This window comes from Cebidichthys violaceus, unplaced genomic scaffold (assembly GCF_023349555.1).
Source record: "Cebidichthys violaceus isolate CVI_PGR_0920_01 unplaced genomic scaffold, fCebVio1.0.p SCAF_29, whole genome shotgun sequence".
Classification (NCBI taxonomy): Eukaryota; Metazoa; Chordata; class Actinopteri; order Perciformes; family Stichaeidae; genus Cebidichthys; species Cebidichthys violaceus.
Window position 1 is genome coordinate 4,263,494 of NW_027176472.1, and position 27,500 is coordinate 4,290,993.

General features: G+C 42.1%; 3 protein-coding genes and 5 non-coding genes across 12 annotated transcripts in view; 2 read left to right on the forward strand and 6 right to left on the reverse strand.

The window, feature by feature from the left end:
- Positions 1-7,506, forward strand: part of pltp (phospholipid transfer protein) — a 10,313-nt gene extending 2,807 nt beyond the window's left edge. For both annotated transcript variants that reach the window (XM_068722026.1, XM_068722027.1), the window contains exons 2-15: positions 1,448-1,577; positions 1,807-1,906; positions 1,990-2,118; positions 2,350-2,505; positions 2,671-2,734; positions 3,095-3,250; positions 3,343-3,519; positions 3,709-3,768; positions 4,201-4,365; positions 4,804-4,871; positions 5,574-5,616; positions 5,725-5,788; positions 5,915-5,991; positions 6,819-7,506. In XM_068722026.1, the coding sequence (XP_068578127.1) occupies positions 1,454-1,577; positions 1,807-1,906; positions 1,990-2,118; positions 2,350-2,505; positions 2,671-2,734; positions 3,095-3,250; positions 3,343-3,519; positions 3,709-3,768; positions 4,201-4,365; positions 4,804-4,871; positions 5,574-5,616; positions 5,725-5,788; positions 5,915-5,991; positions 6,819-6,917 (1,482 nt within the window). In that variant the 5' untranslated portion in view covers positions 1,448-1,453 and the 3' untranslated portion in view covers positions 6,918-7,506. The remainder of the gene's footprint in view (positions 1-1,447; positions 1,578-1,806; positions 1,907-1,989; positions 2,119-2,349; positions 2,506-2,670; positions 2,735-3,094; positions 3,251-3,342; positions 3,520-3,708; positions 3,769-4,200; positions 4,366-4,803; positions 4,872-5,573; positions 5,617-5,724; positions 5,789-5,914; positions 5,992-6,818) is intronic.
- Positions 7,507-7,868: 362 nt separating this feature from the next.
- On the reverse strand, positions 7,869-15,503 carry khk (ketohexokinase). Of its 3 annotated transcripts, XM_068722028.1 has the most exons (9): positions 15,328-15,503; positions 14,521-14,637; positions 13,320-13,454; positions 12,972-13,106; positions 10,876-10,948; positions 9,710-9,856; positions 9,520-9,608; positions 9,109-9,266; positions 7,869-8,831 (listed from the first exon to the last, which is right to left on the reverse strand). In XM_068722028.1, exons 1-9 carry the CDS (start codon positions 15,426-15,428, stop codon positions 8,734-8,736), a joined length of 1,053 nt encoding a protein of 350 aa, XP_068578129.1. In that variant the 5' UTR covers positions 15,429-15,503; the 3' UTR covers positions 7,869-8,733. The 3 variants fall into 3 exon arrangements, with proteins under 3 accessions (XP_068578129.1, XP_068578131.1, XP_068578130.1); XM_068722030.1 differs by lacking the exon at positions 13,320-13,454; XM_068722029.1 differs by lacking the exon at positions 12,972-13,106.
- A 571-nt stretch (positions 15,504-16,074) lies between these two features.
- Positions 16,075-16,146, reverse strand: trnat-cgu (transfer RNA threonine (anticodon CGU)). Its single transcript has one exon. It is a non-coding gene; the product is annotated as a tRNA-Thr (tRNA).
- A 393-nt stretch (positions 16,147-16,539) lies between these two features.
- trnat-cgu (transfer RNA threonine (anticodon CGU)) lies at positions 16,540-16,611 on the reverse strand. Its single transcript has one exon. It is a non-coding gene; the product is annotated as a tRNA-Thr (tRNA).
- Positions 16,612-17,474: 863 nt separating this feature from the next.
- The window catches only part of zgc:171566, a 10,492-nt gene continuing 466 nt past the window's right edge, over positions 17,475-27,500 (reverse strand). Inside the window, exons 1-9 of one of the 2 annotated variants that reach the window (XM_068722319.1) lie at positions 27,276-27,388; positions 25,421-25,535; positions 23,906-23,956; positions 23,371-23,455; positions 22,455-22,593; positions 21,165-21,271; positions 19,735-19,825; positions 19,517-19,654; positions 17,475-18,565 (exon numbers count right to left, since the gene is read on the reverse strand). In XM_068722319.1, coding sequence (XP_068578420.1) covers positions 18,444-18,565; positions 19,517-19,654; positions 19,735-19,825; positions 21,165-21,271; positions 22,455-22,593; positions 23,371-23,455; positions 23,906-23,956; positions 25,421-25,535; positions 27,276-27,282 — 855 coding nt within the window. In that variant the 5' untranslated portion in view covers positions 27,283-27,388 and the 3' untranslated portion in view covers positions 17,475-18,443. Of the gene's footprint in view, positions 18,566-19,516; positions 19,655-19,734; positions 19,826-21,164; positions 21,272-22,454; positions 22,594-23,370; positions 23,456-23,905; positions 23,957-25,420; positions 25,536-27,275; positions 27,389-27,500 lie in introns of those variants that run through there. The other variant, XM_068722318.1, reaches the window with a different exon arrangement.
- Positions 20,006-20,077, reverse strand: trnat-cgu (transfer RNA threonine (anticodon CGU)). The gene has a single exon. It is a non-coding gene; the product is annotated as a tRNA-Thr (tRNA).
- Positions 20,762-20,833, reverse strand: trnat-cgu (transfer RNA threonine (anticodon CGU)). Its single transcript has one exon. It is a non-coding gene; the product is annotated as a tRNA-Thr (tRNA).
- LOC137880795 (U7 small nuclear RNA) lies at positions 21,561-21,617 on the forward strand. The gene has a single exon (XR_011103831.1). It is a non-coding gene; the product is annotated as a U7 small nuclear RNA (small nuclear RNA).

Consider the following 27,500-nt stretch of genomic DNA (forward strand, 5'->3'; position numbering starts at 1 on the left):
GGTTCTGTTAGTTAAACTGCATAAAAGAATGGGACGTTGTCACTTTAATAATTGGTTTGTGCCTTTCTGCCTTTTTGAAGCCTTGAGTTTGCCATTTTGGCGATTGCCATCTTGTTTTTTGCAACCAGTGAACCGAAGTGACCAAATTTAAAATGCGACGGAGTGACGTAGAGACGCTGTATACATCTCTAGTAGAGACCTGTCAATCAGCGTGTAGCCCCGCCCCTAAATCATCCCCTGCTTTATGGTCTGTTTGACTCTAAATGGAGCATAATGTACTAAATGAACATCATGCTGTATTGAAGAAGACTGTAAACTAGAGATTGAGACCATAAACTCATGTTTACAATGTTTACTGAGGGAATAAATCAAGAGAGAAGTAGAGTCATTTTAGACTAGACTTCTATACAACCAGAGGAGTCGCCCCCTGGTGGACACTAGAGAGAATGCAGCTTTAACACGCGAAGCCTTAGCGTCACTTTTCAGACCCGGTGGTTTTCGCCTATATTGAGATTAGCTGACTGTTGTCACTACAAATGCTCCGACGGTGCACGACAGAAAAAACTGGACGCTTGTTTCGTGAACTCTATGCTTGTCCTATAGTTTTACGTTGTTCAGCCAAAATCAACAAACTAAGAGCTCCTTATCTTCTTCCTGTACAACGGTCGCCATCTTGTTTTCAAGTGTGCTTGTGTATCTGTGTACTCACAGTAAGTAATAACACAGCTGAGTGGCTCTGGATGCTTTGAAGTAGTTATAAAATATCATAAAAACATCTAAAAACATTCAAATGAATGAATAAATAAAAATCACTATTGACTACAATCACTGTTAAAATCACAGTGAGGGATTTACAGATGAGTTTAAGTAGAAAGTGAACTGAGTTGTCTTCATCAGTTGAGTTGAGAGGAAGGCTGCTGGGAGAAGAGAGGAGGAGAAGGGGGGGGGGGGGGGGGGGGGGGGGTGTTGTGAAACAGAGGTAACTCCAGTTCAAGTTGAGCTGTGTTTATATGGACAACACAGTCTCAGAATGTGTTCAGCTGTGAGGTATGGAGCAACAGGAGGGACAAACTCCTCAGATCTGTCTGCTCATCATGACCTCAGACCTCATTTCACTGTTGCAGCTTATTCTGTGCAGTGTAGGACAGTTTGTCTCACAAATGTTTATCTGTGGACAGCTTGTCTGTGGACAGTTTGTCTGTGAACAGTTTGTCTGTGGATAATTTGTTAGTTTGTCCGTGGACAATTTGTCCGTGGACAGTTTGTCTGTGGACAGTTTGACTATTTGTCCGTGGACAGTTTGTCTGTGGACAGTTTGACAGTTTGTCCGTGGATAGTTGGACCTAGAACCTAGAACCAGAACCTCTGCACCAGCCTGACAACACAACCACAACTGCTGAATCCAGCCTATAATCCATGTTTTTAATCTTCTTCTTCTGTGCTTCAGGTTGAGATGTTCCGGCTCAGGATGACTTCCTGTCTGTTGCCCCTCCTCTTCCCTTTGATGTTCTCCATCATGGCCGCCGCTCAACCCGCCGGCTGCAAAATCCGAATCACTGACAAAGGCCTCGATATGTGTAAGTTAAAGGAAATGTAGAATCTAAACTATAATACTGTGGACCGTATTCAACATCTGTACTATGTTTAACATTTTAACACGTTGTCGTATGTTTTTTGTCCGTATCTTCTCGTTGTACTGTATTTTTTACGTATATTTGTACTTAGAGCACAGCTCTGGAGAGGCAACGACTGCAGAAATATGTTGAGTATGTGACAAATAAACCCGATATTTATTTGTGTTCTCAGTGAAGTACGAGACTCAGAAGTTTGTTGAAGAAGAGCTCGCCAACATCTCGATGCCAGAGATGAAGGGCAAAGAAGGACGCTTCCAATACACCATCACTAAGTACACGTTGTATTTAAAGTAATACTTTGATTCTGAACGCTCAACATGTACTAATATCGTCTCTTCCTCCCGTCTGGCGTCAGCGTGAAGATAACCGAGTTGAATCTGACTCACGCCGAACTGCAGTTCATCCCCGAAGTCGGTTTGCTGTTCGACGTCCAGAACTCCTCCATCTCGCTGAGTTTCCACCGACGGATCCTCTACTGGTTCTTGTGAGTTCTGCTGCAGAACACCAACATTCCTAATGGACTCTAATGGTTCTCAAACGGAACACGGGTTAGAGTCTAACACCTCGTCTACAGAAGACTTTTAGAACTTCATTCGTTCTGCCACGGAACATGAATAGAACTAATAATTCAGTGACCTTACTGACAACAGGAAGTTGCCATCTAGTTGTTCCCGCGGTGGTATTGTGTCGGTGACGGCGTGTTTCTGTGCGTCAGCTACGACACAGGCAACATCAACGCGTCGGCCGACGGCGTGAACATCTACACGGCCGTGAACCTGATCCGGGACGAGGAGGGACGACTGAAGATCAACAACATCAGCTGCGACGCCAGGATCGCCAAAATGAGGGCGAAGTTCAGCGGAACGCTCGGGTAAAACACAGAATAATGATCATCAGTAACGATCAATGATAACAAGACTGATGTAGTGATCAATAATCAATAACGATCAATGATAATAAGACTGATGTAGTGATCAATAATCAATAACGATCAATGATAATAATATTCTGTCTGTCATCACGTTTTATCTTTCAGGAAAGTTTACGACTTCCTGGCCAGCTTTCTGACAACGGGCATGCGCTTCCTCCTCAACCAACAGGTGTGTCTGTCTCTGTCTCTCTCTCTGATCTGTCTGTCCATCTCTGACCTGTCTTTCTCTCTGACCTGTCTCTCTCTCTCTGACCTGTCTTTCTCTCTGACCTGTCTCTCTCTCTCTGACCTGTCTTTCTCTCTGACCTGTCTTTCTCTCTGACCTGTCTCTCTCTCTGACCTGTCTTTCTCTCTGACCTGTCTCTCTCTCTCTGACCTGTCTTTCTCTCTGACCTGTCTCTCTCTCTGACCTGTCTTTCTCTCTGACCTGTCTCTCTCTCTGACCTGTCTCTCTCTCTCTGACCTGTCTCTCTCTCTGACCTGTCTCTCTCTCTCTGACCTGTCTCTCTCTGACCCGTCTGTCCCTCAGATCTGTCCCGCTCTGAATCACGCTGCTCTGGTTCACGTGAACTCGATGTTGGACTCGATCCCCGTGAGGTCTGAGGTGGATCACTACATCGGTATTGATTATTCTCTGATCGATGATCCCGTGGTGACGTCCAGGAGCCTCGACATGCACTTCAGGGTCAGACTCCTCCTCCTCTGATGTGACGTCTTCTACACTGCGGTATGGTATGGTACGGCGGGAACGTTAACGTGTGTGTCGTGTGTGTTTAGGGGATGTTCTATGACCTGAACGATCCAAATAACACGCTGGTGAACTACGCCATCGACCCGGTCATCAGAGAGTACGACCGGATGGTTTACCTCGCTCTGTCCGAGTACTTCTTCGACAGCGGGATGTATTCTTACTTCAAAGCGGGAATCTTCCAGATGCACATCGTCAACGAGAAGGTCAAACCCACCACAGACCCCCAAACCCACCACAGACCCCCAGACCCACCACAGACCCCCTAACCCACCACAGACCCCCAGACCCCCAGACCCCCCCCCCCCCCCCTGTAACCCTGAAAGACCAAAAAGCAAACATACGATTCCTGAGAACCGATCTGATTGTTCCGTTTGTGTCGTCTCGTTCTTCAGATGCCCAAAGACCTGGAGATGCTGTTGAAAACCACCTACTTTGGAGCCATCATGATGCTGGTGAGTAAAGCTACAATAGAGACACAGTGGAGACACAGTAAAGACTAAATAAAGACAGAGTAGAGACACAGTAAAGACTAAATAAAGACAGAGTAGAGACACAGTGGAGACACTGGAGGAATGCAGTAAATACACGATAAAGACACAATAGAGACATGGTAGAGACACAGTGGGGACACATTGCAAAATGCAGTAGGGACACAATAGAGACACAGAAAAGACAAAAATAGAGACAAAGTAGAGACACAGTAAAGCCTAAATAGAGACATGGTAAAGACACAGTGAAGACTCAATAAAGAGACAGAAGAGACAGAGTAAAGACACAGTAAAGACTCAATAAAGAGACAGAAGAGATGCAGTAAAAACACAGTAAAGATTGTTCACAATATTTAGTCCACACCTTCACTCCATGTTCTCCTGTGTTCTCCGTAGAACCCGGCTCTGGTGGACGCTCCGATCTCTCTTCAGTTCGCCGTCAACTCTCCTCCAAAGACCACCATCAAGACGTCCGGAGCAACGGTCGTCATGACAGCCATCGTCAAGGTGATGGTGCTGCCTCCAGGTCAGCCTCCGGTCCAGCTCAGCAGCATGACGATGGTACACATACACACACACACACACACACACACACACACACACACATACACACACACACACACACACACACACACACACACACACAATACAATACAAACACACACACACACACACACACACACACACACACACACACACACACAATACAATACAAACACACACACACACACACACACACACACACACACACACACACACAATACAATACAAACACACACACACACACACACACACACACACAATACAATACAAACACACACACACGCACAGACACACACACACACACACACACACACACACACACACACACACACACACACACACACACACACACACACACATACAGAACTAGTAAACTTGAAAGATTTAACCTGCTGATCAAAACGTCCAGCAGCTGTTTTATTATTTCTATTGTTTCATGTTTCTGTCGTCCTGCAGGAAGCAAAGTTCAACGCTAAAGTTTCCATGAAGGAAAAACGTCTGGCCATTCATGCTGACCTCCGCAGGTACACACACACACACACACACACACACACACACACACACACACGCACATACACACACACACGCATGCACATACACAGCGAGAACCGTGTGAAGGAACAGTCCTTTAAAGTTCTTTAAAGTTCTAAGTTTTCTACTTAAGTGTGACCCTTGAGGAGCCGATCACACGAGACGCATCGCTACAATAGTCTCAACTTTTAAGCGCCAGGCGTGAAGTCGACGTCACGCTCGACCGCGGCAGCCAATCAGATCGAGCAAGAGGCGGGCTTTCCTACTTTACCCACTGACTTCCTGTTTCGATGCCGGTAGATGAGGTCAGAACGGAGATTGATGTTAGCGATAGTTAATTATGATGACACTACATCATCTTTCCCTCCTCCTCATTTAACAGCAAGAGCTCGACGTCTGCACCGAACCACACTACTGACATCAAAACAGGAAGTCAGTTGTAATGCAGCAAAGCCCGCCTCTTGCTCGATTTGATTGGCTGCCTTGTCCAATCGTGTCACTGACGATCGGTGCGACTCCGCAAGAAAAGTTGCGAACATTTGAACTTTTAAGTGTCTTGAAAAATGCCCAAAAAACGTGGCGCAAGAGAGGAGGACATGTTGAGCGGTCCCTCAGCTTCAGGAAGAACGTTGAAATTTGTACCTTTTGTGACGAACCCCATTTAAAGTCACAGTGTCTCTGTTGTCTTCTTTCAGATTTAAAATATTCTCCAATCAATCGGCTCTGGAATCTCTGGCAGTAAGTGCTGTTTGTTTGTTTTAATCTTTCACTACTAAGTTACACCAGTGTTGAATCTGACTCACAACAGGAAGTAAAGAGCGTAACAGTCGTCCGTCTGTCTGTCAGTTGATTCCTCTGCAGGCTCCTCTGAAGACCATGTTGCAGATGTCTGTGGTTCCTTTAATCAACAGTAAGAATCTGATTCATCGACTGTGAAACAAACAGTTATTGCATGTTTAACTGTAACACACTGGGACACTGACTGTGTGTGTGTGTGTGTGTGTGTGTGTGTGTGTGTGTGTGTGTGTGTGTTCAGACTGGACAAAGAGAGGGGTTCGGATCCCTCTGGCTGATGGGATGGATTTCATTGAGGAAGTAGTTGAATATCACAACGTAAGTCTGTTTAAACATTTAACCTTTATGTGTTAAACCCCAAAAGTGAAGACATCTTGATCGCCCCCTGGTGGCTGGCTGCAGTATCGGTCATAAACGCCGCCCCTTCCATGTTAACTAATGGGACCAATGGGTTTTGAAAGCCTCTAGTTCACCATTTTGATAGTCCCCATGTTGGATTTGGGCCGTCGTTTCTTTTGCAACCAGTGAACAGAAGTGACCATATTTGGACTGCGGAGAAGTGTGGCTCTGATAGCTACCAGACGACAACCTCCGGTTCTCTAAATGGAGCATAATGTACTAAATGAACATCATGCTGTATTGAAGAAGACTGTAAACTAGAGATTGAGACCATAAACTCATGTTTACAATGTTTACTGAGGGAATAAATCAAGAGAGAAGTAGAGTCATTTTAGACTAGACTTCTATACAACCAGAGGAGTCGCCCCCTGCTGGACACTAGAGAGAATGCAGTATTAGCGTCACTCATCAGAACCGGAGGTTGCCGATGGTTTCTGCCATTTTAGGCAGTTATTATCACGCCGATGAATGTTCATTTTTTTTGATTAGTTTGGTTATTTGTTGGATGTAACGTCATGATTGTACCACGTGATGTTCTGGTCAATCCATTGTAAAACAACCATACAACCATGAGATGGCTGGCGGCGGCCATGTTGTCCCCGAGCAGACGCACCGGGACGCATTAAGATCGTAAAACGGGGAACACCGACCCGCCGTGGACCCCAGCATCAGTCTTCATTGTCGTGACCCTCCGCTGCACCGTGAGATGCTGTGTTTCCTCACAGCAGCTGTGTTGATCTCTGCAGGGTTTCATCCTGATCGGAGCCAATCTTCACTTCAGCAAAGGACTGAGGGAGATGATCGTAGGCAGCAATCAGACAGAACCCGAGACCAACTCTATCTAAATATACACACACACACACACACACACACACACACACACACACACACATTTATGTGCATAAATATACGCAGGTATCTTAAAATCAAGCGCCCTTGTTTACATCCATGTTTCTTGCCAACAGTCTTCCTCTGCTCCTCATGCGTCATCTTTAACCAGCTGTACATCAGCGAAGCAGAAGTATTCAAGGTCCTTTTCTGAAGTAAAAGTACTAATACCACATTGTGAAAGTACTCCAGCACACGTTAAAAGTCCTGCATTCAAAACCCCTTACTAGTCAGCAAAATGTACTTGTAACTAAAAGTATTCATGGTGTGGTGACACGATACCCGTCTGTGTTTTTCTATTATATATATATATATATATATATATATATATATATATATATATATATATATATGATGTTTCAGGATTACTAGTACTGCTGCATTAATGTATACGTGTACTGCTGTAGATGTGTTTAACTCCTTTATACACTGTTGGGTAGTTTAATCTGCAGTAATGTGTTGTCCTGTGAGTAAAGGTCTACTTTGGAGAGAGTGGAGGACATGAAGGTCTGAGAGTTGTCCCCGAATAAAGTTGAGACTAACAGACTTCAGAGTATTTTCTTGAACACAATGAAAAGGTCAGAAAGTATCAGTACAACCATACTGTGGTTCTCTGAGATAACTCAGTGGAAATGCTTCTCTGTTTGTATTAACGAAGCTAAATAAAAACAAATAAAACTCCTAAATGAACATCATGCTGTGTTGAAGAAGACTGTAAACTAGAGATTGAGACCATAAACTCATGTTTACAATGTTTACTGAGGGAATAAATCAAGAGAGAAGTAGAGTCATTTTAGACTAGACTTCTATACAACCAGAGGAGTCGCCCCCTGATGGACACTAGAGAGAATGCAGCTTTTTGAATTCAAAACATTTAAAACGTTAAATGAATCAATGAACAGCGTCAGTCAGATCAATCACGTTTATTTATTTTGTGTGACAGATTTTATTCTCATCAGGTAAAAAAAAAAAAAAAAACATAAAGCAATGAAATCATTATAAGTTACTCATTACTTCATTTAAAGTCACTGCATCACAGTTAACAGTTAATTAACACTCGACTATTGTATTAGCAGCTTGTTAATAGTTAATAGGTTTATGTAATATCAGCTGAAGATCAATTAGTAACGTATCATTTATCTGTTATTACTTATATGAATGATTTTCTCTTTACAGTTATAGTTTACTAGCTTTTCTAAGTTCACAGTTTCCACTAACTGGGGTTAGCTATGGTAAGCTACTTTGTGGAGTTCTTAGCGAAATGTTCTCTGGTAAACGAGTAATGCAGCTGTCTAAGGCTTTTATTTTGAAAGGTAAGAACAGAAGGAGTCAATCGTAGTTCTTCTTATTATTAGAAGTGTGGACACAGTTTCAGCGCTATCCTCTTTCTTTGTGCTGCTAGTCGAGCCTTCATCTCCTGAGATCACATCAGACAGACTTATAAAAGTGATAATTATAAGAAGTAACCTCAGACGGTGTCATTGTTCTACAACCATTACGTTGTGCGATCAACATTTCCTTCATAATGATAAGTTGGAGCAAAAGACCCGTCTGATGTTGATTAGTTGTAAACATGCAGCACTTGATGTGATAATCAGGTTTTACAAAGCTTCACTTTTCAAACTGATGATTAAACAGAATTTCTTGTAATTTGAGTTTGTTTTTATTTCATTAAAAATAAAAGAGTGTGTTTCTAACTCGTCATCTTTTACAGTGTGAGTGACCTCAGACCTTCACCACGGTTCTTTGGATCCGTCTCTCGTTTTAAACTCTTCAGCCAAAGATGTCGGCGATGCCGTCATAACCGTGGAAACCGCACTTCCTGCCGGCGACTCTGCAGCCGAAGGTCAGTGCGTCCTGCAGACTTCCACCTGCGGTCGGAGAATGTATTTATTCATTTAATATAATGGACGGTGTAACGTCTCACCGCGTTGGACGGAGTATTGTCTCACCGTGAAACGTCTCACCGCGTTGGACAGAGTAATGTCTCACCGCGTTGGACAGTGGGACGGTGTAACGTCTCACAGTGTTGGACGGAGTATTGTCTCACCGTTGGACAGTGTAATGTCTCACCGTGTTGGTCAGAGTAATGTCTCACCGTGTTGGACAGAGTAATGTCTCACCGTGTTGGACAGTGTATTGTCTCACCGTTGGACAGTGTGTAGATGACGGCAGAGTTGAAAGTGTCTCCGGCTCCGAGAGTATCGGCGAGAGCTTCAGGAGGAAACGCATCTGAATGAACGACCGAACCGTCTGGACCCAAAGCATCCGCTCCTCTTTCTGCCCAGGCACACACCAGGACAGCCCTGAGGGACAGACAGGTGAGAGACAGACAGGTCAGCGTGAGAAAGACCCAGGTCAGAGAGACAGCCCTGAGAGAGAGAGACCGGTCAGAGAGAGACAGGTCAAATAGTGTGAGCCCAAAACAACTTTTCCTGTTGCCTTAAACTTGGAAAGAGACACGATGATGTCCTACAAGTTGTAATAATCACTAAAAGTGGAATAAAGAGTTGTTTTCTGAGGCACAATAAACCCTTAAAGTCCTGATCCTCCACTCACCCCTGTTTGACCCGACTGTAGAGTCCCTTCAGAGCGGCTTCAGCCGACAGGAAGCCGAAGTGACGAGCCACGTCTTTACTGACAAACACCTGAAAGAGACCAGAACACCTGACGGACCGATAGAATCCACCAGACCTCACGTCGGATCTAAAGCATGTTCAATAGAACCTGTCCTCTTAAAGACTCGCACCACGTCACCGTGAGGAAACAGCTGATACAGCGACTCTCTGGTCTTCTCTATCTCCACGGAGACGGTGATTCTCTGCTGCCGAGGCAACGCGCCGTTAAACATCTCGACCTGCTGGATCATCTTCACCTGATCCTCAGCATTACGGCCCTGAAGGAGTTAAAACAACTGTAAAACACTGGTCTACTGTAATATTCTGTGACGTAGGGAAGTTTAATTTTAACTGTTCAAATTAAAAAATATTGAATCTGGTTTAGTCAGGTTTTGTTTAGTCAGATTAGTCAGGTTTAGTCAGGTTTAATCAGGTTAATCTGGTTTAATCAGGTTAGTCTGGTTCAATAAGGTTAGTCTGATTGAGTCAGATTAGTCTGGTTTAGTCAGGTTTAATCAGGTTAGTCTGGTTGAGTAAGGTTAGTCTGATTGAGTAATGTTAATCTGGTTTAGTAAGGTTAGTCTGGTTGAGTAAGGTTAGTCTGGTCGAGTCAAATTACTCTGGTTTAGTCATGTTAGTCTGGTTTAATCAGGTTAGTCTGGTTGAGTCAGATTACTCTGGTTTAGTCACGTTAGTCTGGTTTAATCAGGTTAGTCTGGTCGAGTAAGGATAGTCTGATTGAGTAATGTTAATCTGGTTTAGTAAGGTTAGTCTGGTTGAGTCAGATTACTCTGGTTTAGTCATGTTAGTCTGGTTTAATCAGGTTAGTCTGGTTGAATCAGATTACTCTGGTTTAGTCATGTTAGTCTGGTTGAGTAAGGTTAGTCTGGTTGAGTCAGATTACTCTGGTTTAGTCATGTTAGTCTGGTTGAGTAAGGTTAGTCTGGTTGAGTCAGATTACTCTGGTTTAGTCATGTTAGTCTGGTTTAATCAGGTTAGTCTGGTTGAGTAAGGTTAGTCTGGTTTAGTTATGTTAGTCTGGTTGAATCAGGTTAGTCTGGTAATATTCTCTGTGTATTCTGTAATGTAGGGAAGTTATATTTGAACTCTTGTGGTAGAAATATTAAATCTGGTTTAGTCAGGTTTTAATTAGTCAAATTAGCTTGTTTAGTCAGGTTAGTCTGGTTCAGTCATTTTGGTCTGATTTAGTCAGGTTAGTCTGGTTTAGTCAGATCGGTCTGTTTGAGTCAGGTTAGTCTGGTTTAGTCAGGTTAGTCTGGTAGTTTCAGTGTCTCACCTCCAAGTGGATCCACTTGAACTGACGCAGGTCGACTTTGGAGAACTCCTCCGCTGTGACATCAGGAAGGTTCCTGACGGAGAGCAAGGTCAGAGTTCATGTTCCTCAATGAAGATAATCCAGAAACAACTTCATCACTCAGAGGTTACAAACGTCTCTGAGGCAGATGACGTCACGATGACATCATCAATCAGGACCAGTAAAATGTTCTACACAAAAATCAATGGAATCACCTTTTTTAACAAGTACATTTTAAATACATCTGAACTTCCTGTTTGACCTACTGTGTTTGAAGGAGCCGTTTCTTCTTTACACAGAAACTTCCAACAACAATTAGCAAAACAATTTCAGGAATTAAAACTTTTTTTAAAGATTTCAAATGACTGATGATGATTCATGTGTCTGTCAGGACCCGGGGGTGAAGACATTTTACAGTGTACTTTGTGACGTTTCAGTTAGGCTGATTAAAGATCAGACTGAATTATGAGTCATGTTTATGGATATGAAAATGCTGTTCAGTTCAGACTGAAAATTTTAAAATGAGTCGTCTCTCTAAAGTCCAACAGTCACCATGAAACACAATAAAGTCAGATTTTATTTACATTCACAGACTTAAAGTGTGAAGAGTTCACTTCCAAAGTCATCAAAAGACAAACTAATTACTGTCATTATCTACAAAAGACGAGAATGTTGCTGAAAACATTTTTTATTTTGCCTTTAATCCTACAAGTATATTTATTAACTTGATCATTTTGGAAGGAAACTCCTCACAGGCGGCAGATTAAAAGCAGTTTTAATTACTGAACGTATTTCCTTCGTGAACGTGGTCGTTTTAAACATCAGAGATATTAAAATGAATCAACGACGATGAATTAAACCACCATTAAAACCACTGCAGAGACTCAAACCGACGACTTAGTGACGAAGCTCAGTGAACGAACAAGAACGCAGATTTAAAAGGAACAGTCCAGGACTGTTAGCCTAGCTTAGCATAGATACAGTGTGGATTAATATATATATATATATATATATATATATATATATATATATATATATATATATATATATATATATATTAACCAATGAACTTTAAACAATGTTCACAGGTGTACTTTTTTACTTTTAGCTAGCCATTTCTCCTCTTCCCTGTCTTTATGCTAAGCTACAAAGAGGTCCAGGACTGTGTGTGTGTGTGTGTGTGTGTGTGTGTATATATATATATATATATATATATATATATATCAACCAATGAACTTTTAAAAGGTGTTGATAGATGTACTTTTTAACTTTTGACGGAGCCTTGCTAGCTGTTTCTCCTCTTTTCAGTCTTTAGGCTAAGCTAAGCTAAGCTAACCACATCTTGACGCCAGCCCGAACTGAACATATAGGCATCTAAAATGATGTTGGGCTGTTCCATTTAATGTAGAAAGTCAACAACCAAAAACAAGCAATAAATAAAAAATAAACAAGGTCAGCTGACCTCCGCTCAATCTGATTGCTGGACCTCAACTTCTCGCTCTGCAGTGGGCCATTACACCAGGATCAGGACCAGGATCAGGACCAGGACCAGGATCAGGATCAGGCGGTCATGCTTCCTTCAGGCGGGTCAAACAGCGTTCACAAAACACCTCAGCACGTTTGTTTTTGTCTGCACGCAGCACCAGATGGGTGGAGCTTCTGATTTAGAGGGGGGCGTGGCCTAACAAGACCCACCTGAATCGCTGGTGTCTCTGCTTTTAAATGTTCACTGACACGAGTGGACGGTCGGTCAACGGTGCAGAACTTCATCTAAAAATGTAGAACTTTAACAAAAGGAGTAGAAACTTAAAAACTACACTCATGTAGCTACCAATAAAGTGGCTAACATTAACGCTGGTCACATGACTCAACATTATTAGGTCATTTTTCAGTATATTCAGCTGTGAACCAGCTGCTGTTAGTAAACAATGTCATCTCTAAAATGTGCATACTGTTCATTTCAAGGGAGGAGTGACGAAGTGCCTCAACGGTAACAAGATGGCGTTGCTAAAGAGGTGTTCAGTGAACGCTGCGTGTCGCCGGGCGGATGTCCGGGGGGGGGGGGGGGGGGTTCTTACGTGTCGTAGAGCACGACGGTTCGAGATCCGCTGGACGGACAAACAACACAACACGCAGACGGAGTTTGACCTTCCATCTGCCAAACCACCGCGGAGACGTCGACCGCACACCGCGAGAAGTCGGCCATGATGAAACTGACGGACACAGAGAATACAGGAAACTACTTCGTATCGACTCTGCCCTCCAAAATAAAACCGCTGACGGACAGAAAACCGTCTCGTCATTGGTGGAACGGGAGGGAAGCAGAGCTGTGACGACGATGATGATGTTCCTGTAATAGATACGTTAGTGACACACACACACACACACACACACACACACACACACACACACACACACACACACACCTGTTCATGTGCAGGATGGTGCGGCTTCCTGTGCTGATGTTGCTGACGACCACGGAGGCTGGAAGGACACACTGAGCGTGCTCAGACACCAGAGACACGTCGATGTGGAACTTCTGAAAATCCTCCAAAATAAAACTACAGACAATAAACTGTTTCACATCTCCTCTCTCCTCCAAAATAAAACTACAGACAGGAAACTGTCTCATGTCTCTTAACCCGACCCTTTACACCGATCAGGTTCCTCCTCCCTGAGGACCACTGTGGACAAACGAGACGAGGAAACAAGGGGAGAGAAATGAGAAGGAAATGAGGAGAGAGAAAGGAGAAGAGGAAACAAGGAGAGAGAGGACACAAAGAAACGAGAAAGGAGTCGAGGAAACAAGGAAGAGAGATAAATTGGATAAGGAAACAAGAAAAGATAGAGGAGACAAGGAAACAATAAGAAAGAGATAAAATGTGGAAATGAGGAGAGAGAAAGGAGACGAGGAAACAAGGAGAGAGGGGGAGAGGAGATGAAGAAACGAGGAAGGAGAGAGGAAACAAGGAAGGGAGATGAAAGAGACAAGGAAACAAGAAAAGATAGAAGAGACGAGGAAACAAGAAGAGAGATTAAGGAGATAGGGAAACAAGGAGAGATTGAAGAGACGAGGAAACAAGAAGAAAGAGATAAAACGTGGAAATGAGGAGAGAGAAAGGAGACGAGGAAACAAGGAGAGAGGGGGAGAGGAGATGAAGAAACGAGGAAGGAGAGAGGAAACAAGGAAGGGAGATGAAGGAGACAAGGTAAAAAGGAGAGATAGGAGTCGAGGAAAGAAGAAAGAGATGAAACGTGGATGTGAGGAGAGAGAAAGAAGACGAGGAAACAAGGAAGAGAGAGAGGAGATGAAGAAACAAGGAAAGAGAGAGGAAACAAGGAAAGAGATGAAGGAGACAAGGAAACAAGAAAAGATAGAAGAGACGGGGAAACAAGAAGAGAGATTAAGGAGATAGGGAAACAAGGAGAGATTGAAGAGACGAGGAAACAAGAAGAAAGAGATAAAACGTGGAAATGAGGAGAGAGAAAGGAGACGAGGAAACAAGGACTTGTGTAGTTTCTAGAACTAGACGTGATCCCTGAGACCCCCTCCGTGTACTGATCGGTACTGATGGACGTACTGATCGGTACTGATGGACGTACTGATCGGTACTGATCGGTACTCACTCGGCCACAGGTCCAGCAGACAGGGAGCCCATGAAGGCGCTCGGCGCTCCGAGCAGCGACAGCACGGTGCAGGAGTTAGAAGCGTTTCCTCCTCGCTGCCAGCGCTGCGACAGACACCTGCACAGGTACAGAGAGCGATGACATCACCGCATCCACGGTCAACACCACCGAAGAAGACCGTACGTGAAAATGTGTTTCATTCACTGAGCATCAACAGCAAAGAGCATTAATCCGCAGAGGTGCATGCTGGGATATGATATCGTTCCTAGAGGATGATATTTAATAACGTGGCCACGTTTATGATCAATCAGTACAAAACTCTGCTCTCACTCTCTATGTAGATTCACCTTCAAAATAAAATATCACACGTGGTGGATTCCCCTTCAGAATAAAACACACGTCGTTTCAATCCGCGGGACTGTGAGCGCGCGCGACACCCACTCGTCACACCGAGCTTTGATTGGTCAGGAGGCAGCGCGCGTCCGTTGTCTCGAGCATAACCTGCTCCGAGGCAGTGCATTGCTAACCAACTGTTGGTGCTAGCATTAGCCTGTGTGCTAACCTACTGTTGTCACTAGCATTAGCCTGTGTGCTAACCTACTGTTGTTACTAGCATTAGCCTGTGTGCTAACCTGCTGTTGTTACTAGCATTAGCCTGTGTGCTAACCTACTGTTGTTACTAGCATTAGCCTGTGTGCTAACCTACTGTTGTTACTAGCATTAGCCTGTGTGCTAACCTACTGTTGTTACTAGCATTAGCCTGTGTGCTAACCTACTGTTGTTACTAGCATTAGCCTGTGTGCTAACCTGCTGTCTGTGTCTTCTTCCGGGTATTTGTCGACCACGTTGATGATGTCGAGACACACCAGACCCACACACAGAATCTTCTTCTTCTTCTGTTCCTCCATGTCGATCCACACAAACTCAACTGTTCACACAGCTGCAGGCTGGACTTTGACACTTTCTCATTATCTAGTCAGCTCACAACAATAAGAGTCACCACTTCCTGTCAGCAGAGATGACACAATAAGAGCCTCACAGACAGAAGCTAGTCTTGACTACTTTTACTTGCTGACATTTAGCTTTCATCTTATTGGTTTACCTGCATTACCGTCAACCTTCTGTGCTTCAGTTGTTAGAGATATTGCGTCATTGTTTGTGAGCTATTTTAGTGGTAAGAGTAGGAAACATCCTAAACAAGCTATTAAAAAGAAGCCAGTTAGACTTTAGGAGGAAATGAAACAACAGTCCCAGCATCTCCTCCTCAGTATGTCATTTGTATGTCCAATGCCTTACCACTTGGCCACCACGCCCCTAAATCTGTTATATATGCTTGTTTCATTGGCTCAAATGGTCCCCATACATATTTTTTAATAATCCTATAACTTATAGCTGGAAGATGATCAGCCTGAACTGAGCCAAACTCAAAACCTTATGTTTCTGATGTCACATAATAGGTAAGTGATTTGAAATGGGAAGTACATGGACATGGATGGATGTATTGATGCGGTTCCTTTTAGCACACAAAGAGTTTAACATCCTATGTCCCTCATAAGGCATGGATGGGGGTTGAACCCATGATCTTTGGTTTACGAGACCAACGCCTTACCACTTGGCCACCACGCCCTCACACTATGTAGTTCAAAGAGGATTCTCATTTCCACGATGTTTGGGGATTTGTTTAGTTCCACATAGTTCTACTTTCCTTTCAAAGCAGGTTTTCGTTGCCGTTCGACGATCCGACCAACACTTTATTTGCAGCGTACTTGTCTGGACAAACTAACAGATGGTGACTTGATGCTGTGGGGTGAGTTATAACGTGTATGCAAATCATTTTTTATCTATAGCAAATACAGAGAGTGAAGCAGCTGCTTGTATTTAAAGTTATTGCGAAGATCTCAAGTGTTGAGCTGAGATTTATTCAACAGATAGCAGCTCGTCCTGGAGTGACACCATAACGTACGTTTCCTGATGTCCCATTGGGCGTCACACAGGTTCTGATACGGGTATTTAAAAGACAGGCATGGATGGGGGTTGAACCCATGATTTTTAGTTTACGAGACTAACGCCTTGCCACTTGGCCACCACGCCCTGACTCTGTCAGTAACCTGGGTGGATTTACTCTTTAAAATCTTTCTTTTTTTAAAATTAAACCACATCCGTCAGTCGGTTACGGCACCGACTTTGCTTTGACGTTGCGTCGCGATACGATGAGATACGAAACAAAGAGATACAATAAGATATAATAAGAAAAGAAACGAAACAAATTATGTTACTGATACCGCTTTGGGTCAGATGCCAATCACTGTTTGGAAAGAGATTGGAAATAAGAAATGTTGAGGTTTGCTTCACTGCCTTTATCGCCTGATTATCCGTCACATGGTCAAACAAACAAGCAAAACGCTAACAATCAGCACAAACGTGATACAGAATGCTCTGAAGCAGGATTTGGACAAACAGTTAAGTCTGTAGGGCTCATTATTAATAAAACAAAACACAAACAGGAAACGTTGGATTTTTATTCATTCATTTTTACTTTGGCTGTACTTTTCACCGGATGACTTTTCTTGCAGAAATTACGTTTTTTGTTTGATAAAACTGTTGTTTGTTGGTTTACTGGTTTTAGAACGGTGACTGAAGAAGAAAAAGCCACACCGTTAAACATTCATTTTTCCACTTTTCCCATAAACATCAATGTTGAGAAAACAAGGTTCTCAGGTTTTCTGACCCCTTTGTTTGATGACAATGTCATTTCTTTAGCTTTACTGAAATCTGCCGACTGTAAACTTGAGAAACAAATGTTTGAATGTAAAAACCTGATAATCTTTAGAGCATCTCTGACCATGTAGCATACAAAACACTCTTTAGGAGTACAAGCGTTGAAAGGCCCACAGAGACACACAAGAATACAATCATGTGACGATGAACTCTTTCTCAAGACTCATCTGAGGAGGTTTGTGATCATTGATGTTTTATTTCATGGAAATATGACAGTAGTTCTTTCATTTCTCGTTTGCAGGCACTGAATACTGAATATGAGAGATGGAAAACTACTGCAGGAAAACAATAATACATTAAGAAAAGAAGGAATACGGAGAGAATGTTACAGAGTCACGTTTCAGATCAAACACAACAGGGAACATCGGTCTTATCTCATCTGTTGTCTGACAAAACAAAGGCTTTTCAGAGCTAAAGGACACTAACCATCCCTCACACTGAGACAGCTTGTAACCTAGTTAAACTCTGTTTGATTAGAAGTCAAATCATTTTACAATTTCGATTTTTCATTTTAAAGTGGAATTTGCACGCCTCGTTAAAGATATCCTACAAATATTCATGTGATATGTCAACAAAAGCTACTTTTCTACTCACACACATGTTATGGTTACATGATTACGGTCTTTTCAAAATAAACTTCCATCGTTACAGGAAACAACTTAGGTTAGGTTAAGGCAACAACACTACTTAGTTAGGTTTCAGAAAAGATTGTAACATACTTGCTTAGGTTTAGGAATACGTTGTGAAATAATAAGTTAGGTTGAGGCAACAAAAGAACTTGCTTAGGCTTAGGTTTAGGTTTAGGGCAACTTGAGTGGTTTTGACGGATGTAATAGTTTCAAACACCAGTAGAGGCCTCCAGTAAAGCATTTTAAAAACACAGGGATGTGTTTCATTGGTGTATTAAACATGTGCCGCAAAATAAAGGATACCCTGACAATTGGACATTTTAATTTTAATTAATTTATTTATTTTGATTGTGTTATTTATCACTTCATTTCATCACTGTCCTGTCGGCACCTCTGCATTTCATATAACTGCGCTAACCAGCTAGCTGCTATTTACTGCTATTTTAAACCTGTTCTACTAATGACAAATTGAGGCTTGACCGAGCCCCCGGCGTGTTTCGTCTTCGCTGCCGTCAATCAATCAAAGTAATAGTTCTGCACAAAGACGGCGCGAGCGCCTCTGTAGATGGGAGAGAAGTTATAGATGAGAGCTCGCTCTTCCTCCTCGGGGCTGGAGAAGCGGTGCTGGTTCTTCTTGGCTGAAGGTGAGAAAGAGAGGAAAGAAGAAAGAGAGGAAAGAAGAAAGAGGGGGAAAAGAGGGAGCATTAAGACACTTACAGCTGCTGTTTCCTTCATTATTTGTGGATAATATATACATGTTATCTGTGAATAGCTTTGGATTTGTTCAAGGGTACGTGCTTGAAAACGAGATGGTACAACTCAAGTTGTTATTCCTAATAAAGAATTGCCATAATCATTTTTTATCACTGTCTGTTGCTTTCATGTTGGTAATAAATTGCTTATTGGTACAATACAGTCATCTTTTGCAGGGTTGATTTGTGTGTCATTTAAATTCCGTTTCACTGGAACAATTAAAGAGTTATGGCGGTTTAGAACACACAGAAACACTTGAAACGATGAAGGCAGTAGACGTAGACAAAACGTAAACCATGGTGTTTCATTTTCACCTCGTTACTTAAGATTTCATTAAACTTCTTGGATAGATAATGACATTAAATATGAAACAAACCATAAAATACATCTTTGGATGGATGGGAAAAACAACACTGAATGGAAACGCTAATGACTGCACATCTGCTACAATTTACTAATTTCCTTTAAGGGCTCAGAAAGAAATTATTCTGAAATTCAAATAGAACTCGTCAAACTCAAGACAATAATAATACATCTTACTTTAAAAGGTACTCAAAGCCACTTCACGTTGTCAAAGCAGACAGCAATAACTGTATAGTCAGAAATCATTCAATGATGGATTTGTCTGAACACATAGTTATAATTGTAAATAGTTCTTGTTTCGCATCAGGAGTTATGTACCGAACGAATCAGATCTTAGTGGCCCACGGCCTAATTTCCATCAAATTCCTGTGAAATCAGTGACCTAGTGTTTTGGATTATATTCTGCTGTGGAACAAATAGTAACAACCTGATAAGCTGGGGTAATAAAAGCATGTAGTGGTACCACACGTTACCTTCAGAGACAAAGAAGGTGCCAGTGTAGAAGCAGACTCCTACAGCGGCGCTGGAGTGAATCATGCCCGGCTTATCTACCCACTCAAAGGAGCTTTTCTCTGGATGCCACTGCACTGCATAGAATGGGTAGCGGTAGGCTGAGGAGAACCAGAAACATTGTCAAAATGGTAGTGCCATCATGACATAATACAGCAAAGTAGTCAGGGAGTAATGGTACCTTCCATGGTGGAGATGAATTCTTTCTTCCCATCATTGTTAGTGGACAGGACCTTGTAAAACCTCTTCAGCTTGGTATTTTGGCTGTAGTTCTGTCGGTTCAAAGGCAGAGATGACGTATATTAATATAGTTTTTGAAGCCCTGATGCTCCTTTTGGTCAAATTGATTGGTGTGTGGTGCTATGAAACAGTACTCCTACATGAGACATTTACAATATTCAACGTTCCCTTATGTATCACAGTTACTTTTAATCTTTTGCTCCTTATAACAAAGGCATGGATGGGGGTTGAACCCATGATCTTTGGTTTACGAGACAAACGCCTTACCACTTGGCCACCACGCCCACTTCTGAGCAACAGTTAGAATGAGCCTACTTACTACCATTGGTAAGCTCCATATAAAGTATGGATGGGTATGAACCCATGACTTTTAAGTTTCTTACATTGCATTTTGTCATCCACCTCTGCTTCCATCCGCCTGCTCTGTGCTGAACTGAGCCTAGCCACAGTCAAAACCGTATGTCTGAGTACGTAGAACCCACGACCTTTGATTTGCAAGACCAATTGCTCACTTTCCTTTAAGGACACAAATACTTCAATATCCTATACTTAAAAGGAAAGAATGGAGGTTGAACCCATGATCTTTGGGTTACGAGACCAACACCTTACCACTTGGCCACCACGCCTTGGTTTGCAAGATGTTTAATGATCCACAAACCATCGTGGAGCAGCTGTCTTCTGACTAATGGATCACTGTTTGTTGGACCCATCCACCTTTCCTAACGCCAGCTTTGTGTGCGATTTTGCGGCCCTTTTACTTCCTCGTTCATGATTACGTGGATAACACACAAAAGTATTTTGGGTTGTCATCGAATTACAGTGCATTATTGTAAACATAAAACCTTTCATGTTTACTGTTGTCACGTAAATGATCAATGACAGCTTCTATATGCAAGCTCCTTACAAACTAGACATGGAATCCATGAGCTTTAGTTTGATTTTTGGATCACAATTAATTTATTACCTCAAGGTGTGGATGGGGGTTCAACCCATGATCTTTGGTTTACGAGACCAACACCTTACCACTTGGCCACCACGCCCTCACACCTCCTTGCTGTGCCGTAGAAGTAGGTTTTGCATGCTGTTAGACGATCCGAAAAATCACTTTGTTTGGAGCGTATTGGTCTTGTTAAACTTCCTGTTGGTGCTCTACAGATTTCTAGGTAGATGCAGCCTCCCCATTTTCAAAGTCAGAACAGTGTGAGGAAAGGGGGGGGGGGGGGGGGGGGGGGTTGGATGCTATTTGATGATTCAATAAAACACTTTGTTTGAAGAGTTCCGACATATGTACCTTAAAAGAAGAAGAAGAAGTAGACGACGAAGAAGTGGCAGAAAGAAGAAGGGAAATGAGAGAAGGGGAGCAGAAAATACCTGCATAGACAGACTCCATTTGTGGAAGTTGGAGGTGATGTTTTCCTCGGCCAGAGACTGCAGCAGGTCCTTGGGGAAATTTCGGAAGAGACGGCTGGACTGGGCCGCTAAAGAGGATGAGGCAGGAGGTCCGGAGAAGCAGTTCACACAACACAGGAGAAGGTAAGTTACATTTAAATATGATTGGAAAGGGTTGTGTAATAAAGCTTTACAATTGGAATAAGTCATTTGACAGCAGGGTCAGAGGTAAAGGCCGGCCACATGAGGTCAAAGGGTAAGGAGAGCGATGTTCAGGCTCATTTGCATGAGATCCGCCCACTTCTAACCGCATTGAGCACCATGAGTGATACAGCTGTGGGTCGAATACGTACCACAGTTTAGTTACTATTGTTGAACAGGAATCTATGCTCTTTTAGAAATTTTCTAGATGGATTTCAATAAATGAAATCCCCCTATAATGTGAAAATCACAATGACTAAGTTACCTTAAAGAGCATATCAAACATTCTGATGCCTTACTTGAGTCAAAATTATCAATATCAGTGTAACAGTTCAATAACTACAGAAAAGTTGTCCCATCACTTTACATGAGAACCAACCTCAGGTGATATTATAGATATACTTTCTTATAAAGGGAGGATTCCTATAAAGAGAATCCAACATTAAAATGTCATAATTAAAAGGATTCCTGTATATTCAGGGAGCAACAACCAGTGATGCTTCAGCCAGGAGGCTGCTGTTCGTTCCCCGTGTAAAAAGAGAAGTTGATGTATTTGACGCGTAACTTTTGTACTTCAGTAACACTTCCATAGTTATTTTAACCCAAACAACAATCTTTTCCTAAACCTAACTAAGTCTGAAGATGGAAGTTTATTTTGAAAAGACTGAATGTACGTAAGGAGCACAAATTGTCACGCGTTGCTGGACATTCGTAGGAAAAACGAGGAGTAACTTCTGGTACGTTGTGTGAGGATGTGATGGGTTTTCATATGTAACTAAAAAACTAACAAAGACTTCCTTGATTCAGTCAAAGATGTCCAACTTGTGATCACAAAACAGTCTTTAGTTCAGTAAGAAGCTACAATGTGCTACAGAGTCCCGCTCCTCAAATGCAGACTGGCCAATGATATCGTAGCATCGGCCAGCTCCAAACCGTGACAGACAACTACCCGGCTTTGCTCCATAGACGCTCATAGACTCTCATGCTTAATGATCTGTTAAATACAGCTCAGAAAGACCTCATGTGCAAGAAATGGCATTTTATGACATTCTGCCAGGAAGAGAAGAATACCTGGCGTCAGAGTGAGAGGTAGAGCCACGGCCGTGGTGTTGGTGAGGGTGAGCAGGTTCTTGTTGGCCGTGAGGACAGACAGCTGCTGGAGGCCCTGACAAGTTCCCCAGATAGGGAAGTAGTCCCTGGCAATGTTGGCCTGCAGAGGACAGGAGAGTGAGGAAGAAGCAATGTAACTCCACTTACACCTACGATCCGAGTGCTTCCATCTCATACAGCATGTGACTATCTGTAAACTCATGTCTCATATTCATGGACCACTTTACGACCTTTATACAAGACCCTGTAAAGAAACAAGTCCAGTATTAAAAGCATTATGAAGAAATAAAGGTTGAATATCCTGAAAACAATTTGATTTTGCGGCAAAATATTTCCTCAAATGTAGATTTCCTCCTGTTTCTAAAGCATTTAAATACTAATTGGCTGTTTTTGTACAATCCCCGGACATGTAAATAGTGTAAATAGTGTTTTTATTAGCAAGTTAAAAATTCAGAGGTGCATGACCACTAGCGGAGACAAACTGCTGGCCGTGATTACGTCATTTTCTGGCCACTACAGCTCGGCAAGTATCATGTCTGAAGTCACAAAAAACAAGAAATTACTAAGAAGTACAAAAGTTAAAGCCAGATTCTGTTGCCCAGCACTTACATCGGCATAGAGCGCTGCAGGAATGAGTCCTGAACCCAGAAACGAGTCAGCATTTTTCAACCATGTCTCAAAGTCAATGCTTTTTTTTGCCTGAAATAACATCTATAATGTCTTGTTATGACATAAACACGTCAATAAATACCCCTTCTTGTACATTTTGATATCAGCCGATAAGAGCATCAATAAGAGTACCAGTGTCGATTAAATCCTAGCGATGCCCGTCCGTACTCGGCAGTCAGTTGAACAAGTCAGAAGTTTTATGTTTTACCTTCAGAGCCAGTCTGTAGAGGATCCTGGCTGCTCGACTGAACTGCGACGTTTGCAGATCTATGTCTCCTCCCGGCAGCAGCAACCTGAGGAGAACACACACCTCGTTCACACTGAGGCTGGACAGGACTGTAAGTCTTACCTTCAGGTTCGCTGACATCACTTTTCGACAGTTTTTGTGTTTCGAAACATCACTCGTGATGAGCGCAACACATGCGCTTAGGTTTCACACAACGTGGTGAAATTATAAGCAACTAAAAGAGTGAAGCGACCTTTGATGTTTCCTTATTTATGTATTGTAAGTAACTCTAAGTTGACTTATACAGCAACTAGCCGAACTAATGGGACTTCACTGATGTGCATCGACAGCTTTGAACAATATTCTGTTGTAAAACTTCTCTCAGCAGAAAAGTAGTGTCTGAAAACCTGCCGTTTGAATCCTTTGACCAGATTAAAGGTCGACAGCTGCGCCGTAATTGACCGAGAAATTGCTAAACTTACCGATACAAACAACAAGAGAACCCCAGTTTACTCACCCATTTATCGAGTAGAAGATGTTAGCATATTCTTCTTCTGTGCGATTGATTCTGGTGGCCGAAAAAAGAAACAAAAAGAGATTAAAACTAGAATTTCAAGTAGAGTCAAGTTGCGGTTTACGCCCACGTCTGTCCATCGTTTCATCGCATATATTGTTTTCTTTAGGTGTTTCCTGAGTAATCGAGTTCACAAGAACTCTCCGAGACAATCGAATACATTATGGATCCCTCTGGAGAAGGTTCTCCTCATGAGAAGATATACTGTGCATACTAACCGATGACGTAACCAATGAGCAGCCAAAAATGTGGAACATTTTGAAAAGTTTTACACATTTTTTGATGACCTTGGACACCCACTTCATCTCGCCATCACTAGGCTTCCAGCATCAGCAGAAAGGGTTCCTATTTCATCATCCACATACCGAAAACATGCTAAGAACACGGTGGAGTAGACCTTTCACACCAGTTTAGTTTAGTTTGCACCATGTAAACAATACACAAACACAACAGAGATAAGTAATACCACAGTGCAGGAAGAGGCAGAAAACCCCACTGGGCTTATATTTGAAGCCTCCACCTATTAAAATGTCCCAATATTATAGAGAACACAAAATGAATATACATAAGATATGACTTCCTGATATTGATGACAAAGTATTTCAACAAGATATGATGTGTAATAACAACAATACCAATACATTATAAAATGAGTATTCATTGTTCTACTGTTTGCTGTCGCTGAAGTGGCCTTTGTTCTGTCATTGTCTCATAATACACAACAAGGATGTTATCAAATGATTTATCTAATCAACCAATATCCCTGATATAAAGTAAACGATCATGCTGTATATTTGTTTCAAGCGTGAGATAAAAAAAAAGCCCTTAAATTGAGTTATTCCGACTTTCTTCTTGTGCATTGAGAACTCTCCTACTTTGTAATCTGAGTCCTTCTATTCTTGCTGAGAACCACATGGGTTCCCTTCTTTGTTGTGTAGCGTTTTGTCGAAGGAAACGGCCCATTAAAGGAGGCACAAAGGGGAAAGCTATGTGCTGGTTTACATTTGAATGCAGAGTGTTTGAGCTCAGAAACCAGCCAGTAGAAGCCCCCCCCACCGAGGTGACTTATATTGTGAAGCAGCCACAGGGAATGCATTGTATGTGTCTCTGGGAGTAGACTGGATGTAATCACTTAAAGTTGTCTACAAGACAAGAGTGCTTGCTGGAGGACTGAATTACACGTGCCTCAGTAATCACTCTCAATCAAGGACCCTAAATCTTAAGGATTCAAACTTTAAATAACAACAGTTGGAGACATGAAGCAGGTCCTAACTATATGTTGAAACCCGGGTAGCTGCGAATGTGTGCGCTGGACGTAATGAGATCTTAAAGATGACGGCACACACATGTTTTAAAGATAAATTGTTTAACACCCTGCAGCTAAAAGCGGCCCCAGAGCCCGCTATCACAGCTGAACCCAGACAGCCATGAGAGAGACTTCCCATCTGAATGCTGTACCTGATGGGCACGACCCTCGCTCCGGCTCCCTCCAGGTATTTCACATAGGACGCCGCGATGTATGATGAGCCACGAGCAAAGCGGTCTCCTGGAAGATTTTCCTGCGCCAACACACCTAGAGAGGAAAGGAGACAAAAAACAACACTTATATCTTTTAAATAAACAACTGATCTACACATGGATGGATTACTGGACAGGTTGACCAGCCACAGAGGCCCGAAGTGTCAGAGGCATCCCAGGCCTTCAGCTGCAACATGTCACTTCAGCTAGAAACACAAATCAACTACAAAGAGAAACAAAACAACTGCAAAGAGACACAAGTCAACTACAAAGAGAAACAAAAAAACTACAAAGAGACACAAGTCAACTACAAAGAGAAACAAAATAACTATAAATAGACACAAGTCAACTACAAAGAGAAACAAATCAACTACAAAGAGACACAAGTCAACTACAAAGAGAAACAAATCAACTACAAAGAGACACAAGTCAACTACAAAGAGAAACAAAACAACTACAAAGAGACACAAGTCAACTACAAAGAGAAACAAAACAACTACAAAGAGAAACAAAACAACTACAAAGAGACACAAGTCAACTACAAAGAGACACAAGTCAACTGCAAAGAGAAAGAAAAAAACTACAAAGAGACACAAGTCAACTACAAAGAGACACAAGTCAACTACAAAGAGAAACAAAACAACTACAAGGAGACTCAAGTCAACTACATACATTACAGTCATTTACTAGACGCTTTTATCCAAAGCGACTTACAATTCAGTATTTATCTACCATAGACGCAGCTACGGGAGCCATTTTGGGCTTAAGTGTCTTGCTCAAGGACACATTGACATGAGACTAGTGGATAAGGAGCCGGGGATCGAACCACTGACCCTCTGATTGAAAGGCAAAGTTGAAAACTTTTTTATTGCTAAGGCGAGACTTTATGAAACCAACACGTCCTCTTCCAGACAAGTGGAAGGAAAACATCCAATGTTTAGGTGTTTATTTTACTACTTTGTCTATTTGCATATGTAGATTCGACAAAAGTTACTGAAACTGCCGAGTCACATGCACAGTGTAGATTGAGGCATGTACTGGTTTAGACGGAAAGTATTGTGAAATATCGGTAAATAAATATCCTGAGCAAATATGACAATTTAAGATGACACCCTGAAGAGTTTTGACTTTTTGCATGTTCTGATTGCATTAACTATGTTGATTCAAGAGCGGTACATGCTGGTTATGTCACACAATACAGCAATACAAAAGTACGAAGATGTGATATGACAATAAGCGTAAAGCATAACATGTACATTTCATAGGGGGTAAAGGGCTGCTGCATCCTGACTGACCCTTCGGTGTTTATTTTACTGCTTTGTCTATTTGCGTATGTAGATTTGTCCTAAATTCAACAAAAGTCACATTTGAATAATTCCTGATTTTCATATTCAAACCTATTGTTTCAGAAAACCTGTAATACAAACAAGTGATTGTGTCATTGAAGATCATCAACTGGAAGTGTCACGGCGATATCTAGTAGTTTAATTATTTTCATCATAAATAAGGTTCCGGGTGGTTTTCTCTTTACCTCTGCAGACACTAAACCGGTGACCTCATTGACCGCTATTGTTACGGTTTATTATTGTGTGATTATGAATGTTGCAATGCACACTGTGTAACAGCACACAGACGAAGACAAATAAAGCATGAAATAGAAAAAAAAAAAAGTGTAAGAAATACTTCCGGTATTTGCAGGTCACATATTTTTGGGGCATTTTTTTTTTTTTTTTTTTTTTCGTGTTGAAACACAACATTGAAAATACAGATGTGGACATCTGGCGTGTGTAATTACATTGCATGGCGATAATAACATATGATCATATGGAGGGAGCTGGTTGGTGATGCCGGTGTTATTTAAAGTGTGCTCACACAGAAGCAGCTAGAAGACGGACAGGACCGGCTGATTTTGATATATTATGATATTCTAATAACCTGCTCAAATCTCTCCCTCTCTCTCAACACACGCACACCTTTTCTCGAACATTCTCGGTTATAGTTACATAACAGCAGTCATAAT